Source organism: Labeo rohita, chromosome 10, assembly GCF_022985175.1.
Source record: "Labeo rohita strain BAU-BD-2019 chromosome 10, IGBB_LRoh.1.0, whole genome shotgun sequence".
Taxonomy (NCBI): domain Eukaryota; kingdom Metazoa; phylum Chordata; class Actinopteri; order Cypriniformes; family Cyprinidae; genus Labeo; species Labeo rohita.
Window position 1 is genome coordinate 2,500,875 of NC_066878.1, and position 19,061 is coordinate 2,519,935.

Consider the following 19,061-nt stretch of genomic DNA (forward strand, 5'->3'; position numbering starts at 1 on the left):
AGATTTATAGATACAAATATATTGCAATAAATGTTTTATCTCTACTAATATTTTTCTACTAAACACACACAAAAAAATGAAATAATAAAATGTATAAGATTCTTTTTTATTAGCATCACGTTCTTATGTTTCAATATTAAAAATACATAAAACATCTTTTAAAAATCTATCAATATTGCAAACATCCTGTTTCTTCCTATTATTTTTTGTATAAATTTCAATTTAAAATAGCAAAATAAATATATATAAAAATACATGTCTAATGTATCATAAATACAGAAGAAAACATTCTGTGTTAATTTTACATTTTAATTAATACTTATATTAATATTGTGTGTTTGTTTTAGGAACATTTACCTATTTAATATATATACAGAAAGACAGAGAGAGAGAGATACATAGATAGATAGATAGATAGATAGATAGATAGATAGTTGTAATATCTTGCATAAATAAATTTTTAAATAATTTTAATTTTATAATTTTTTTTCAGTGTATAATATGTGTGCATATACAAAAGTTTGTTTTCGTCGACGAAAGCTCTGTCCTGTCATCTCTCTACTGTCCTATTTATTCATTTATTTATTTATTATTTACAATTTTGTTGCATTTAAAAATGCTTTTTTATATTAGTTCTGATCTCTATTATATCTGGCAAATAAAAAGTATTGTTTAAAAAACAGAGAATACAGATTCATCAAGGGAGAAAATCTACATTAAAACGAGTAAAAAATCTAAAACAAAAAAATACATGTCTAATGTCCTGTATGATTTTTTTTCCCCTTGAACTTTAAATGAATGTATTAAAAATGTAATCATATTATAATTTAATATAGTATTTGCCCTCATAATTCTAGAGCACAATTTCCTGCATTTCCTTTGTGATATTAACAACAAATTGTGCTCACAACGCATATGCTCAATACAAATTTAGCTTCTTTTCTCATAGTGGAAAAGACAAACAATCCTAAGGCAACAGCACTCTCACTGTAAACTGTCCAACTGTGTAATTGTTTTAGGGTATGGCGTCAATCAGCCTAGACAGCCTCCATAAAAGAGAAGCAGAGGAAGAGGCCTGACCTCTCATTCAGTCTGTACTAACCCAGCACACAGGACAGGATGGATGCCCCAAAGTGATTCATTTATCAATTATTATTATTAACACCAAATGATCACAAGAGAAAGCACATTTTTTGAGACATTACACAACACAAACTGGGAGGATGACAGCTATCCTTGGTATGACGATCTGTCAGTGATGCTTAACACTGAACTATTGACTTACAGCAGCAGTTGTTCTTCAGATTAGAGAGCATGATGAAGCAGGACATGATCAGGCTGCGGGCAGTGAAAGGACACAGATCCATAGAGATACAGACCAGATTCCTCACGGTACAACCTGAAACATGACCATCACGCAATCTGTCAAAAACAAAGCAAACAAAAGTATGCGTTTCCCCCCTGTCAGTGCTAAACACAGTGTGTAGGGGTGTGCTGCTGAAGCCATGTTATAATTGTCAAATACCTGCTCTCTTTTTGTGGGCTTTGAAGTCCGAGCGTCTTTCTGTTTTTATCCTCAGGTGCTGTTCGGGCTTGATTTATGGTTTGTTACAAAGACACTCAAATTATACGGCCCACAAGGCCCAGCACCAACACAGCGCCGAGATCGCACGCTGGAGATGATAATTGTATCTGTGGACAAATGTAAATAATGGATCGCAAGTCCTTCACACATGAGAGGAAATCCACAAAATACTAGTTATTTGATAAATGTACAATTTGTCATGAGCACTAACAGACAAATTTAGATTGAACTACCTGTGTGATTAATCACAAGACACGGCAGGAATCTACTATGAGACACTGCCCTTGAAGACTAGCACAAGTTTTACCATACCACATCACTGGCACAAAGTGCTGAAACCATTCTAAATATATATATTTTTTATTCCTTTTTAATTAAGTGTCCTTGTAAATTAGCAACAAATGAAACGTGCATTACAGGTTCGGAAATAAATGAGAGCTTGTGGCAAAAATGCCTCCAAAATGAACAAAAATGCTGTATAAATTAAAGGGGTAAAAAAGCCCAGTACAATTAAGCAATGAATTACGGCTGTCATGATTAAAATAAAATTTGAAGATGACTAAAAAAGTGTCAGTTTGCATTAAATTTTTATTTGCTCACACTACATCAGATTGCTTTTCCGCACTTTTTTCCACATTTTGTGCATGCATTGAGCCTTATAACCAATCAAATGAGGTTCTGTTGAACTTAGAAATGCACTGGCCAATCAGAGGCGCTTAGATTAGTCAGCGCTGAAAACACCGGAGCTGTTGATGAGCGCACACACTTGCACAACTGAATTCCCTCATGATAAACAACACAGTGCAGATACGATGCAAAAAAAATATTAATTTCGTAGCTTTAGTGATTATAACGTTTTTGCATAACTTGTGCTAGACGTCATGGACTGACAAATTTGTCTGTGAAGCCAGAATGACATTGTTTTCTATATGGATATTAATAATCATTATTACAATATAATGAGCAATAATCTACAATAATGATTTTTGTCATCATATTGCAGCCCTATAAGCTCCTGGTTTTTAATTTAGATACAATTTTAAACACTCTATTGTTATTGACAACAGTTTAAAATATTGATTAAAGTAATTTGCTAAATTAAAGTATTTATCATTAAACACAACATAGTTTGGTTTTTATTATAATAAGAATTTGCATAATAATAATGTGATTATAAAAAATTGCCCTCACAAATGTAAAAATATTGCCCCTTAATAGAAAATATTCATTTCAACTGGTAAGGGACAACACAACTATGAAAACATATTTTATTACATAAATGGTTTATACATAGAAAAAACTTAAATTTTCGATTCATCAAAATATCCACCATTAGCAGCTATTACAGCTCTGCATAATCTGGGCCTAAATTCATTGTATTCTAAACTTAATTGGCAATCAATTGTTAAAAGTTTTTAAGGTGTGCTGACGCAAAAATCTTTTAAAAACCTGGGCCAAGTTTAAACCAGTAACCAGGCATTACAGCTGGCAAAGGGGCATGTCTGACTTTGACATGTATATATATTGCCATTATTACGTAATCAAAACGAAAATTATTATTGCTGGTCTTCACTGATAATGTCAAGTTACTTTAATGCATTTGTACCAAAAATTGATAAGGATTTATGCTGATATCGTCCAAAACCACACTTTTCCAGGGGTGTTTCCAAACTTTTGGAGGGCAGTGTATAAATATATATATACTGTATGTATTATATTACAGTCTTACAGTAATACTGTGAAATATTATTACAAATTAAAATAACTTATAATATATTTTAAAATGCAATTTATTCTTGTGATGGCAAAGCTGAATTTTTAGCAGTCATTACTCCAGTTTTATAGTGTCACATGACACTTAAGAAATCACTGTAATATGCATAATTGATAAAATTTTTGGACCAGTAGTTTATATATAATGTAAATAATATAATAAAAATATAATACAAAATTATACTACATAAATTATAAAAAATAAATAAATAAACAAAACAAAACAAAACAAATATATATATATATATATATATATATATATATATGCAAATTTTACATTTTAATTAATACTAATTACTATTATATGCATTATTTTATATGCATATTTTATATATATATATATATATATATATATACACTACCGTTCAAAAGTTTGGGGTCAGTAAGACTTGTAATAGTCTTTAAAGAAGTCTCTTATGCTCATCAAGGCTGCATTTATTTGATTAAAAATATAGAAAAAAAACAGTAATATTGCAAAATGTTTTTACAATATAAAATAATGTTTTTTATTTTAACATACTTTAAAATAGAATTTATTCCTGTGATGAAAAGCTGAATTTTTATCAGCTGTTACTCCAGTCTTAAGTGTCACATGATCCTTCAGAAATCATTCTAATATGCGGATTTATTATTAGAATGATCAATGTTGGATAATATCAACAGTTGTGCTGCCAAATATTTTTGGAACCTGTGATTTTTTTTTTTCAGGATTCTTTCATGAATAACAAGTTTAAAAAGTACAGTGTTTATTCAAAATATAAATATTTTATAACAATGTAAATTATTTATTATCAACTTTTAAGAAACTTTTAAATATTAACTTAATACATCCTTGGTGAATAAAAGTATTAATTTCTTAAAAAAAAAAAAAAAAAAGAAACAATAAAAATGTACTGACCCCAAACTTTTGAACGGTAGTGTATATATTGACATACATATCAGTGAAATATACATATATATAATATTGTACATATGAATTATTGTATTTACACATAAACAGTCATATACATAAAAACACATTTTTAAAAAATCTATTCATATATAACACTAATTATATAAATTATATGATAAACGACCCCTGACATTACACATCCACTGAAAGCTTTGGGCCCAGGTGGTTAAAAGTAATAAACAAACAAACAAACAAACAAACTAACTAACTAACAAACAAAATTTAAAATGAAGAAGTCTAGAATCATATGTTTTAAGATGCCATTTGATCATATTGGTTTACATCTTTGCCTGTACTTTCTCTGTCTGGGCTTTGCCACAGTTCAAGGTCAACCTGTCCTCTTTCAAAGGTGCCAAAAGCTCATTCCCAATCTCTGATGATGGTAAATGATGTTGTGACGTAATGTTTTCATTTTATGCGAAGTTTATGCGAAGCACAAATCTAACACATACTCAGCGTCTGTGTTTTTATTTGTCTGTGTCTGAGTTTTACTCACTATTTCACGGCCTATACGTGGTTGTGTGGATCCTGCAGCAGAAGGCGTGTCAGGGGAGGGAGTAGGTGAATTTGCCTTGGGGAGCTCATAAACACCAGCATTTCTCATAGGTGACTGTACCATGTGACTCTCAAACGAGGTGCTTTAAAGAGCAGCCCGACCTGTTGAGAAACATCACAGGTAATCACAGGTCATGTGAGAAAGCCTCTCAACAAGAGATCGATGACACTGGAAACAATCTGCGGGTTCTCCATGGCGAGCAGAAGCAGCTTCACCAGCTCCGAGTTCTCAGAGGAGGAACTGGAAGGGAGCCTTCAAGGGTCCGAGGAGCTGGACAGCAGCGACGGCAGCAGCTCAACAAGTTGTTACCCCAACAGTGCTCTAAGCGAGCCAGAGGAGAGACAGAGCAAGAAGCGCAGCAGGCCGGTGCGCTCCAAAGCGCGCAGAGTGGCGGCCAACGTGAGAGAGAGGAAACGCATCATGGATTATAACCAGGCCTTCAACGCGCTCCGCGTGGCTCTGCATCACGACCTGAGCGGAAAGCGCCTGTCGAAGATCGCCACGCTCCAGAGAGCCATCAATCGGATCTCAGCTTTGTCAGTCTTCCTCACTAACAATCCACCAGCAAGTGTGGTAAAGTCCTGCAGCCACCTTGAGTGCAACGGTCAGCCGGCCAGCTTGTGGCAGGAGCCGTCGCCGTCACCTCCTGTCCGCCTTGAATCCCAAAACTTCCTATCATGGCACCAGCCGCTCAGCCACCATATACAAAACCCCTTGCACAGACTGTCCTCAGAGCAACACGCTTTCACAAGCCCTGCTTGTCCGCCCTCTCCTCACTACCCGTGTTTCTCTCCTGACGCCCAGCTTTACTCTTCCAGCGATATGGCAAGCTCATCCAGGTATGGACGGATAGGTGATGTCGGGGCATATCAGCCAGGAGTTTGGGGCTCTTGTGGCCCAAACCATATAGACAATTATGGGGAACAACTGCAGACACTCCCCCTGTCCTGGCACGTGGGGTACCTACAGGATGCTGGGCCTCAGCACTGCTACAACACACTGTGATACACACTCACGGACTCTTGAGACCATCAAAGGCACAACTGAGAGCAAGAACTGGGAAAACCACCTGTAAACAGGTGCATTTCTGGTTACCGTTTGGTAATATTGTACATATTTTGAATGCAATTATAATTAGTGTTAATTGCGTTAAAAGAAATGTATATGTAAAGAGCAAGTTATATGTGATTTGCACAAGTATTAAGGAAAGTATGTAAGAAAAATCTCTTTGTGCATTAAGATGTTTGCATTTCACCTTTGTAATAAAATATGCAAAACAGTAACACACTGACTGGTCTTCATGCCAAAAGTTAAGCATTCAGAGAATATTTCTGTTTACGTACGTAGCAATTAACTGCATTATGTGTTTGTGTGCATGCACAGACAAAGTCTGCAACTTCTACTCATTTCCGAAAAATGGAGCTTTGATCTTGCATGACCTGCTCATTCTTTTCATAACAGGATGTAAAAACATTCTGACATAGGGAATCTCATTCATGCTTGAGTCTCGACGAGTATTTGTGCACATTAGCATATTAGCATTTTCAACAACCATTAAGCGAATAATTTAAACTTAATTCAGAATTATTTACACCATAGTATTTTCAATCTGAAACGGCTTTCCTTGTTTGTTTGTTTTTTTTTCCAGATTTAGATTTTATTCATCTAGCATATACTTCTATCCAAATCATCTTAAAAAATTAGGAATTCAAAATATCGATTGTAAGCATGTAACATGAAAAGTGCTAAAATACAAAGCTTCCAAGCTTGCTCAAAATACTACTAGCTAAAACAGAGGGAAAAAGTTGAAAAGCATAATTAAAAAAAATAAAATAAAATTAGATTAAAAAAACACAACCAGTCAAACCAGTAAAATGATTTTAATGTTTTTTTTTTTAAAGAAGTCTCTTCTGCCCACCAAGCCTGCATTTATTTGATCGAAAGTACAGTAAAAATTGTAAATTGTAAAATACTATTTAAAATAACTGTTTTCTATTTAAATACATTTTAAAATGTAATTTATTCATGTGATTTCAAAGCTGAATTTTTAGCATCATTACTCCAGTCACATGATCCTTCAAAAATCATTCTAATATTCTGATTTGCTGCCCAAAAATATAATTTATTATTATCATTATGCTCAAAACAGCTGAGTATAATTTTTTTCAGGTTTCTTTGATGAATAGAAAGTTCAGCAGAACAGCATTTATTGGAAATAGACAATAAATAAAAATATTAATTTATATAATTTCTAAATTATATAGCAGAAGAGGCTTCTTCAAAAACATTTAAAAAACTTTTCTGAAAAAACTGTTCAAAAACTTTTGACTGGTATATTTTTTTTTTATTATTTATTATTTTTTACACACACATATATATACACACACATGTATATATATATATATATATATATATATATATATATGATGAGTTCAGATGCAAAACCAGCTAAAAGCCATCTCAGTCAAAAATGAAATAATGATACTGAGTGAATGCTCCTGACACATATAGTATACGTCCATCAAATACTTTTACTTAAATTCCCATTTATTTTAGTTATGTATCAGTGCAACATACTTCACATTACATTAGGTGTGATGTTTTATGCATGTCATTTATCAATGAATGTTTTAACAATGCCAATGTCCGTTTTTAATTCTGTAGATAATTCTGGCATGCACTGTTCATTGTTCTTGTTAAATAAACTATTAACTATTAAAAAAGTAAGAATATTAATAATTCAGTCATGTGTTCCCTGAAAAGCTGAGGGATTCACTTGTTCGGATGGAGTTGGAAAGATCCTTCCACTAGCGAAGCATACTACAGGTAAAGCTTTGAATATAGTTTTTGAAATATGAGTGGGACCCTCAGGTGAGGGCCATCCTCAGAGTAGATCAATCTAAACACTGTTAATATTAGACCATTAGCATGTGCATGAGGACAGATTTATGACCTCACAGGAAGGAAGTGCAAGCTCTACCCATAGAGAGAGAGAGAAAATACCCCTTGGTCTCTTTCCGGCAGCCCCGTGGCGACTGATCGTGCGCGGGGACTTTCATAGGGAGACCTGCAGGTGTGTCCGATTGGGCTACACAAACAAGGCTGAGGGTGAGAGAGAAGAGGGGACGGATTGATTGTCTTCCTCTTATTTCATCCACAGACATGAATCATGGAAATCCCTGACTCACGCCAAACGTGCTGAGTGACGTTGACGATGAATGTGTTGAGTGATGGTGACAACATGTCTGTCGTCCTGTCTGTTGTGGCAGCGGGCCAGTCAGGCTTCATTTGAACACATCAGCAGGTTTATATGTTGTTTTTTTTTGCGGTGAACAAATCCTTCCCGTCAATCCGGACATTGCTCATTTGATGCTATGTATTTGTCATATCTGTCATATGAAGATCTGTAAACAATTTAAATCACAGCAGGTAAAATAATCACCTGCTCAGTGGAAGCATTCAGACACTAGAGGGCAGCACATTATTTGTGCAGACTGGACAATGGCAGGACTGTCTGTCATTTTCTAAAAAACATATATAAACTTTTTTATTAGAAAATGTCCAATTGTTTCACTAGATAAGACCTTTATTCCTCGGCTGGGATCGTGTAGAGCCCTTTGAAGCTGCGTTGAAACTGCAGTTTGGACCTTCAACACATTGATCCCCATTGAAGTCCACTATAATGTTTTCCTCAAAAACCTTCATTTCTTTTTGACTGAAGAAAGAAAGACATGAACATCTTGGATGACATGGGGTTGAGTAAATGATCAGGATTTTTTTATTCGGGAAGTGAATTTATCCTTTAAGGGCTTTCTAGTGCAGCTCAGACAGATGAATGAGCTTATGAGCATTTGTAATGCAGAGATTTGAATGCAGTGAGTCATCCGTGGCACAATAACACCTCTCACTCATAAACTTCACCAGCTTCAAACCCACACTGATCTGCCAGGCCAGGTCGGGCTGGGTCGCACCGCCCCCATGACGTCTGTGACGGGTACCGTTGACAGGAGAATGTGCAGAGGAGCACATGCCAAGACACTGAGCACATGAGAGAGCGAGAGAAGGCAGATGACTCACCTGTAGCCTCTCCACTGCCTGCTAATGATGGGAGACACATTCACACGTACGCACAAAGGCCAAAGCTGCAGGCAGTTAAAGTGTGATAGCAGAGGTTAGCGTTTATGACCGTTCGATGGGGGTTCTGGCACTTTCATGGACACCGATTTGGTTTTGGACCAGAGTAGAGGCATGTAATTAGAACAATGCTCTTGGACAGTGTCTGTGATCCGCCAGTGTTGGCATGTGCTGTGCTGTTCATTTGGATATTTATGTCATATGCTGCGATCTGCCTCCTGACTATCATTCACATACACCAGCAGGTGGTAACAGAACACCATAGCTGAAAAAGCCACTTACAAAACCAACTGCTACAGTGTTTAGCATTGTACAGCCTAGAAAAATCTAATGTTTTGACAGAAAGTTGCATTAGTGAGTATCATCAGGCTTACATATGGCTTATATTGCATGATATATGGTAGGAGAATATGGAGCTCACATTCACAGGCTCAAACTGAGCCAAAATATGCAGTTTGGTGCAGTTACTGATATTTATATGGTCAAAGTACACATCAGTTGTGCAATGCAATGCAATTCAATGATGAGTGAAAGGTGCACAAATAAATGTTCCTCAAAAGCCTAATGTATTATATTCGATAATCACTTTAACACGGGCTGTTTCTAAAAGCTCTAATATGCTGCCTTCAGAGGCAGCATTCCAAGACATATCTGTATACAAATTCTGTTTCACTTCCTGTCTCTGGGGGTACCTTCTTCTGATCGAATTTTGAAGCCAGCATAGATACCCTTCACGGCCTTTGATATTCTACAATCCTGTGCGTTCCGTTCTGTAACGGTTGAGCTAAAAAAATAAATATGGCATTTAGTGGTCAGTTTGTGTATAAAGGTACATTTCTGACTAACTTTTTGCACTTTCGATTTTATTTCTAGCGAGAAATAGGAATTATTTTAATCAAAACTTGTTCTATTTTGATCATTAAACTGTTACGCTTCCTCAGAAGCCTGTCCTGTTTTATGAGGTGCCTTCGTGCAAAAACGCTGCCTGCAAAGTTAATGCCTGATAAGGCAGCAAGGCAGCTGCCTAGGCTTTCGGACGCAGACATGGTTTTTCTAAAAACATTATGTCAATTTGATTGTCCATATCTGAAATAGTTGCTTCAGTCCAGTAAGTGTTCATCTTGAAGTAATACTAACAATATTACATTTATTCCTAGGCTTACTTACAAAAATCAGTAAAGATTCATTGCAAAATTACATGTATGACAACCAGATGGGGATGTTTTTAAAATATAGGTTTAATAGGTTCATCAGCAATGTTTTGGTCATAATATTTGATGTTATTTTGTAATAAAATGATAGACTCTTTGTATTTGCTATGGCTAATTTCATAGCTAGCCTTTTATGTATTATAAATACACAATTAAATCACATTTTGCATAATTCGACAAAATTATAGCTTAATTAGAAATGATGCACACACAAAAATATTCTGTTTAAATCTTGTAAAATATTGTGGGTGGTGGAACTGACATCATAATTATGGGACAATCATATTTAAAAAAAAAAAAAAAAGTATCATTTTCATCACAATGCATATTTAAATTTAAATTCAGTCATATTTGTATGATAGATTTTCATGGGTCAGGGAGCAGTACTAATGTGAAACAATAAAATCTTTACATAAAAGCCTTCTAAAAAGTAGCAAAAGTAAATAAAGACTTCAAAAAAAGTTCTGAGTTTGTCACACCAGAGAAAAATGTGTTTGCCAAATTTGAATGTTTAAAAAAAAAAAATGGCAAGCAAATAATATAAGTTATCAAAACAGAGTCAACCGTCAGCACTGAAACCACGCCCACTTGCGGGAAAGTCGCCACCTCTCTCAACTGTCAAACACAAGAACATTTATATAAGGAGAGTGAGCTGTTTTGTAAATTATCACGACCAGGTAATATGCATTTACATGACGAAGGCATAACTAGCTAATGCACTCTATTTTGAGAAAAATGCCCCGGATTGGGACCACCGGGAGAAGTTGCCAGATCACTGGAATTTATTTGAATATTGTTGCATCCGAGCGGCCGCATCATCTTACTGGGAAGAGGAAAAGTCCATTTGAAGGACTGTGGAAACAGCTTAATATCAAGAATGGGGGGGGTATATAACATTAAGTGACTATTCACAAGCTGTTTTATTCATGGTATAGTAAAGTAAATGATTTAACATAATATTTAACATCTTCCATTCATTATTTGCAGCGCACCAGCCACCCAGTAATCGCAATAATTTTGTGCTTTGCTGCTTTTAATATATCACAGCTTAGCTTTTTAGCAAATTATGTCAAGTTCATCACAAAATACCAATTATAAAGGTGTTTTTCCTCTTTATTTAAAGTTTATAGCAAGATATAAAAGTGAAGGAACATCAGAAGGCATTAAAAAAACAGTAGCCTATAGTCTAATTTAATTAAACGAATGTCTCATTATTGTAATCAGAAAGATGATTGACTTACATGCCACTTAAACTGAAGCAAATACAGTGATCTGTCACACCACATTAAAGAGTGTGAAAAACCTAATTATAATAGACATATTGTTCATATTTCGCTATAAAACTGAATGATTTTGAAAGCTAAGACTTTGGAATATCTCCAGGCGCTCCCAATCTAGAATATACTCTCAAAATATTACAACTTTAATCTTGTAATTGCTATTATTTTTACTTAAAGGGATAGTTAACCCAAAAATGAAAATTTAATGTTTATCTGCTTACCCCTAGGGCATCCAAGATGTAGGTGACCTTGTATACTACGCCAAAGTGCGTACACATCATGCGCCAGATGCTGTGCATATGCTCAGGACAGTAGGACATAGCGGTGAATCAGAGGTAAAAAATGATATAAATACTGTTCAGTTTCTCACACAAACCGATCGTTTCGTGTCTTAGGACATCTGTGTATCATCACGAGTCCCAGGGGTTTAATTTGGTTTTGTTTGTGTATGTTTTTTTTTACTGTCAAAGATTTGGTAGCCGTTGACTGCCATTATATGACTAACAGAGTGCAACAGTTTGAGTTAAAAATCTTCGTTTGTGTTTTACTGAAGAAACAAAGTCACCTACATCTTGGATGCCCTGGGGGGGTAAGCAGATAAACATCACATTTTCATTTTTAGATGAACTATCCTTTTAATTCTTATAATATTTCAACTTTATTCTCGTAGTATTTCGACTTTATTTTCAAAATATTATGACTTTGATCTCATAATCTTAGTTTTTTTAAACATGCCACTAAAACGTTGTTGTACAGAATTGCCTTTTTAATACAAAAAAATTAAACGTAGTACATAAAAGTGGTAAAAGTTGAAAAAAAAAAAAAAACAATGTAGCTAAAGGAACGCCTCATTCCACTGCCAAAGACCATCTTTCTCGCTGCTTTTAAAAGCATGAATTTAATTTACATTTATGGCTTAGCTGGTTGGCTTAAAGAAATCTTTGAGATGAGTGTCCATGTGAAAAAACATGTCAGAATTGTGCCCACCAAGCAACTGCCATTGAGGTGAACTGGAATGCTACAGATAGCTTTCTCCTTCTATTACAGAGCTCCTAGGAAGTAATATCATAGACTCACCACAGTCAGACAAAATCAGGATTTCCCACAATCCCCTGAGCATTTATATAGTTGTTTATCTATCATATTGAGTTAAATGTCAGCGGTTAACACAGCTTTGAGTGTCAGGCCTGGGAAGTGCAATAACTGATCTCTGCAGTGATTTCTGCTGTCTGCTCTGTTGAATTTGCTCACTGCTGGGATTATGAGAAATTCAGCCCCTCAAGTTCTGTCCACATCAAGCACTGTCTCCTGCTCTCTCTCTTTCATCATATTTCTCTTTTCTCATCATATTTTCCACATCATTGCCCCTTTCCTCATCCCAAACTCTTATATAAACTCTTCTAGTTTATCTCATCAGTCCAGTCTCAAGCATCTCTTGGATTTGTACTTGAGGTTTCTATATAAGCTGATTTTTATGCAGAGTGAGGCTCTGTGCATTTTGGTTCTGTCAGATAAATACAATAAACCTCAGAACTGGTCTGCATGAAAATCAGTTTATCCAAAGCAAACTGACATTAAGAGTTAAATCAAATACCATACCATAACCTTGACCTTTTGACCTCTTGCTACAGACTCCGCTGTGGAGAAAAATAAAAAGAATCTACCTTATAATTAAGATTCTACATCTATAGTGTTTTTTCCAAATCTGAATTTCTGAGGGTTGGTTTATTCTGAGTGTTATATGGGGGTTTCTGAGTATTTGGTACAGCCACATTATGCAGAAACAAAGATTAATTGTTGTTTGTGCAAATAAAATAGTTTCAAACATTCAACTTCCTATTACAAAGACCGATGGCACGAATTAAGGAAATTCACACATCAGGAAGCTTATAGTGCCAATAATGTGGTATTCATTAAAAAAGCCCATAAAAACCGTAATCACCAACATAAATATGGCATGCTACAAACTTCTCTCGAAATTCCCTCCTTATGCACCGCTGAATGAGTTTGATACGAAGACAGAATAAACCCATGGAGAGACATTTTCATCAGCATGAGCATCAGTTAATGAATCAATCTCATGTTAACATGCAAATCTCACTCATCAGAGACATTAGTGCAAGCCTGCCTCGTTCAAACATCCAAATCCCAGCAGTTGAGTATTATTATCACATAACCATTAATGAAAATTATCGTTGTGTGTGCGTTTCATACAGAAAACAGTAAAAAGCCATCTGTTTTATTAGCTAATCATAATCTTGTAGTTGTTTTACATTCAAGAATTCATCCCTACCAGGTCAAATCACGTGAAGAACGCTCATTTTGAAAGCTTATTACAGATTTACTGGATCTAAACAGCAAATAACTATTTCAGATGACCTTCAGGATAGGTTATGAGTCTCGCATATATGTGACCCTGGACCACAAAACCAGTCATAAGTAGCACGGGTATATTTGAAGCAACAGCCAACAATACATTGTATGGGTCAAAATGATGTTTTTTTTTTTTTGTTTATGCCAAAAATCATTAAGATATTAAGCAAAGATAATGTTCCATGAAGATATTTCATAAATTTCTTTCTATGGTAAATATATCAAACCTTCATTTCTGATTAGTCATATGCATTGCTAAGAACTTCCTTTGGACAATTTTTTTTTTCTATATATTGATTTTTTGCACCCTCAGATTTCAGATTTTCAAATATTGTCCTATCCTAACAAACCATACATTAATGGAAAGCTTATTTATTCAGCTTTCAGATGATGTATAAATCTCAATTTCCAAAAACTGACTCTTACAACTGGTTTTGTGGTCAAGGGTCATATATTTGTATGTCTTTAAATTCAGGATTTTTGTTCACAAAATATGTTTTTTGCACCACCAAGCATGTTGTCAAGCCCAGAAATGTAATTAATTATTCACTGAAAGTGCGCAAAGAAAACAAAGTGCATTGGAAGACTGACAGGAAGAGAAGAAACTGATTAATGAAGTTGCTATTGGGTCATTCCAGCTGGAATCATCAAATTTTGGAAAAGTTCCCCACCTGACCCCCTCAGATTTGTCTGAAAAAAATCTATGTGATGGGTAGTATGCCCAATAGATCATATACAAAATTTCAGATCTCTACTGTGCGTACTTTTTTCACAAAAAACTGTAAAAAAAGTTTGTTTTTTACCCCGTTTTGGCATCACAGTCTGAGTGACCATGTTCAGACTGAAATATCTCCAGAACTATTTGTGCCAGGTCCATGAAATTTTCTGGACTAAGAGTCCTAGTCCAGAACTGCATGAATTACAACTCACAGCATTGTTACTGAATTTACACCCGAATGCTGGCCCTCTACTTTTCTTTGAAACTATTACTTTAAGGGTTTTCAGATGTCCATAGAAACCTCAATCTTCAATGTATAAGCATCAAACTTGGTAAATGGTCTGATATGTACCATGTCTTTCACATCCTTTGACATCAGACAATAGAGTCCAATGGATGTTGAGATATTAAGGTCCAAAAATGGAAAAAAAAACTATTTACACCAATGTTCAGAGCAATATTTCCCATGAATGACACTAGGTGTGAACATAAAACTTGTTTTTTTGAAAGAGCATATTGTTATTGATAAAATATAAAAAAATTGGGATGGGGTTTTGCCTCATTTTTCTGTAATGATTTTTTTAAAACTCAGAGTTTCATCACTGATCCTATTGTTCAGTTTTGCTATTCAACTTGGTATGGGCATTTCAACAGAATTTATTAATGTTCCACTTATACAAAAAATACAAAAATACAAAAAACATACTTCCAGACATGAGTCACTTTAATAATGTATACCACCAACACAAATAAATGTGTGACATAACAGTTACTGAAAGTTGTTCATGAAAATGTCTGAATCCACAGTTTCATTTTCTTTTATTACATAGCATCGTCTAGTGGAAGTAACTGGCACATCAATTTTCATTATGATGTGCTGGAGAGGCACCCAACAGACATCTTCCCTTTTGGGCCAAAAGTAGCCTCTAGCTGGGCCATGGGGATGCAAAAAAAGCACTTGAATGTCTTGCTCTGTGTCAGAGACGTCTCTGATGATACCAGCCCACCACTGTCGGTCATACACACAAGTAACATATTGTCCTGGGGCCATATCTGTGATGTGAAGGCCTTGTTCAACTGGGTCAACCTCAAAGTTGACATGGAATCCTGGTGTTCCTGATACTCGACTGACCTCAAAATTGATCATTGTTGACTGATTGACTGATTGATTGATTGATGCTAGATCTCATACCACCTGAATATTATTATTTCTAATCAACCCTCCTTTCTCAATGAAAATGGATGTATTATTCACTGGATTGGGTGGAACATCAAGATTAGGTACTTATGTTGCATTTCATTGAATGTCGGTAGTCGGTGAATCTGAGTTAGTTCTCCCAATGTCCGCCGTAAATGTGTTCCATTGTAACAGTTGGCAAAAATATGGATGCCTATGGACTGAACTGGCCTGAGTGTGTGTTTCGGACCCCCAACTTAAGTGGCCGTTCCATTGCATTTTCCTGAGTGGAGGTCGGATTTCCCCGAGTCCCGAGCACAATGGAATGCTGCATTATAGCATTAATTTAGGCATAATAGAGATCATAAGAGGCATAAGAGTTCAAAATAGCTGGTACTACAGTAGTTGTGAATGTCACACAACAATGATTTTTTTTTAAATTATTACAGAAAAATGAGGCAAAACCCCATCCCAATTTTTTTATATTTTATCAATAAGAACATGCTCTTTCAAAAAAAAAAGTTTTATGTTCACACCTGGTGTCATTCATGGGAAATATTGCTCTGAACATTGGTGTAAATAGTTTTTTTCCATTTTTGGACCTTAATATCTCAACATCCATCAGACTCTATTGTCTGATATCAAAGGATGTGAAAGACATGGTACATATCAGACCATTTACCAAGTTTGATGCTTATACATTGAAGATTGAGGTTTCTATGGACATCTGAAAACCCTTAAAGTAATAGTTTCAAAGAAAAGTAGAGGGCCAGCATTCAGGTGTAAATTCAGTAACAATGCTGTGAGTTGTAATTCATGCAGTTCTGGACTAGGACTCTTAGCCCAGAAAATTTCATGGACCTGGCACAAATAGTTCTGGAGATATTTCAGTCTGAACATGGTCACTCAGGCTGTGATGCCAAAACGGGGTAAAAAACAAACTTTTTTACAGATTTTTTGTGAAAAAAGTACGCACAGTAGAGATCTGAAATTTTGTATATGATCTATTGGGCATACTACCCATCACATTTTTTTTCAGACAAATCTGAGGGGGTCAGGTGGGGACCATTTGATGATTCCAGCTGGAATGACCCTATTTTTGTTTTCTTTGCGCACAAAAAGAAAATGTTCAAAACATTATGGTTGAACCACTGATGTCACATGGACTATTTTAACAATGTCCTGATTACCTTTCTGGGCCTTCAACGTGTCAGTTGTGTTGCTGTGTAAGCAGGGTCAGAAAGCTCTTGGATTTCATCAAAAATATCAAAATTTGTGTTCCGAAGATAAACGTAGGGTGAGTAGGGTGAGTAATTAATGACAGAATTTTCTTTTTTGGGTGATCCCTTTAAATGCTTATTTGAGTTGCTTGAACATCACTAAACTTGAAAGATATATTTTTCCAGGAATAATCACTAAAGCATGTTATCTGTCTGGATAACCCTTACTAAACATTTTAAATGCCACAACAGGCACACACACATACATCAATGATAAGGAGAACCACACTATTCTGTGGCTGGGTAGCAATACTGATGCCAAACTTCTCATCCAAACATTAATTAAATGAGTCTGTGGATGCTGTCAGAGTCTAATTACAGCCGAGACACATTCATTAACATCTCATCTCTGACACAGAGGTTTGTATGGGCCTTTCTGGCTCATACAGCCCATCCCAGGAGGTCCTTTGAAAACTAGTATTCACAGCAGGTCTTATAAAAGGGTCATTTTCAGGAAATGAGATGAATATTTTTATCATTTCATTTGAAAGGTTACTGCTGAACTTATATTCTAATCTCTGTCTCAGGGCCGAAAGCAGGATGGACCCTGGAGGACCACCATTGGGGAATTAAAATCAATCATGACTATATTCAGAATCCCATTAATTATATCAGTGGGAGGATCATACGTCACACAAATGGTACATTTTTCTGAGCATGTCCTTAAAACATTTAATAGCAGTCTTCACAGCACAAGTGCAATAGGATGAAAGAAACAGCGGCTCGGGCTGGTGCTCAGGTTAATCAAATTCACTAAACTAATCAAGACATTTTTATGAGTCGGTAAAATTGAAAGTCAAAGACCAAATGAAATTGGAGGGAGAAACGGACTGATAAGATTACAGGTAAACTAAGTCAGTGTCAAAAAGATGGATCACCTCTGGACTTTTCAGAGATGAAAAACAACATCTGAGAAACTTTTTATTTCAGTTCTTTCCTACAGTGGCTTTAAAATTGAGAAACTAATATTGTGAGACTAATTGAAAGACAACACAAAGTTCTATAATTGATACATCTATAATTGCATTATTTTGCACTACACTATAAATCAAATAATATATAATCGCCCTTTCTTATGGCAGGGCCTACTAAACATAATAATGCTAAATAAATAAATATTACTATACAAGAAAAATATTCTCCATTCAGTGTTAAATATGTAAAGACTGAAACAGACAGCTTTCCATAATTTCATCCTGGAGATGTTTGCATCCGTCATTAGAGAAGTGTGCATATAACATCTGTCGGTTGCTGAAGGCAGAGAGCCAAGACCTCTATTGTCCTTCCCCTAGCTTTCTGTTGATAATCCAAGAGTGACATATCAGTTACCTCATTTCTGCCTTACACGGCTAATGAAGCAGATGCGATGGCCTTTTAATTAGAGCCGGAGAGAAACGGTTGTATCATTAAGACAAGTTTGCCACCTTGAGGTATGATTAGCATTTCCACACCATTAACTCATTAGATGGATCCGTACCATGAGCAAAATGTCTGCAGTTAAACACAGCGAGTCTCTTATTACAGATACCACTGATTTCTAGCTCACTAGATATTTTACTTTTTGATTGCTGTCATTAATTATGACAGCTCAACTTAATTATACTGCATCCTAACTAAGATGCGTCATTCGGGACAATTGTATTTTCTATATTTCATATCTATGTTACACATACATTATACATATAAACAATGTAATCACGTAATAGTTTGATAATCAACAGTGAATTATGAAAATGTATTTAATACTTAAATATTGTTCCCATTTAAATATACTGTACCCTATCGAAGTTTGTTTCCGCCACTGGGAGGATTTTTTTAAAAACTTTTTTCTCAAATTTGTGTGATACAAATTGCAATTTCGACTTTGTTTCTCAGAATTGTGAGATATAAACACAATTGTGAGTTATAAAGTCTAATTTTGAGGGGAAAAAAGACTAATATGTTCTCAGAATTGCAAGTTTAAATCTCACAATTCTGACTTAATAAGAAATAAAGTTGCAGTTCTGAGAAATAAAGTCAGAA

The 19,061-nt window shown here is 35.2% G+C and overlaps 1 protein-coding gene across 1 annotated transcript; it reads left to right on the top strand.

The window, feature by feature from the left end:
* The first annotated feature begins 5,028 nt into the window (after window positions 1-5,028).
* On the top strand, window positions 5,029-5,871 carry bhlha9 (basic helix-loop-helix family, member a9). Its single transcript, XM_051121255.1, has one exon. It carries the CDS (start codon window positions 5,029-5,031, stop codon window positions 5,869-5,871), a length of 843 nt encoding a protein of 280 aa, XP_050977212.1.
* The last annotated feature ends 13,190 nt before the right edge of the window (window positions 5,872-19,061 follow it).

What these genes read in the sequence shown, in the direction of transcription:
- bhlha9 (XM_051121255.1), top strand. Translation starts at nt 5,029, where the DNA reads ATGACACTGGAAACAATCTGCGGGTTCTCCATGGCGAGCAGAAGCAGC.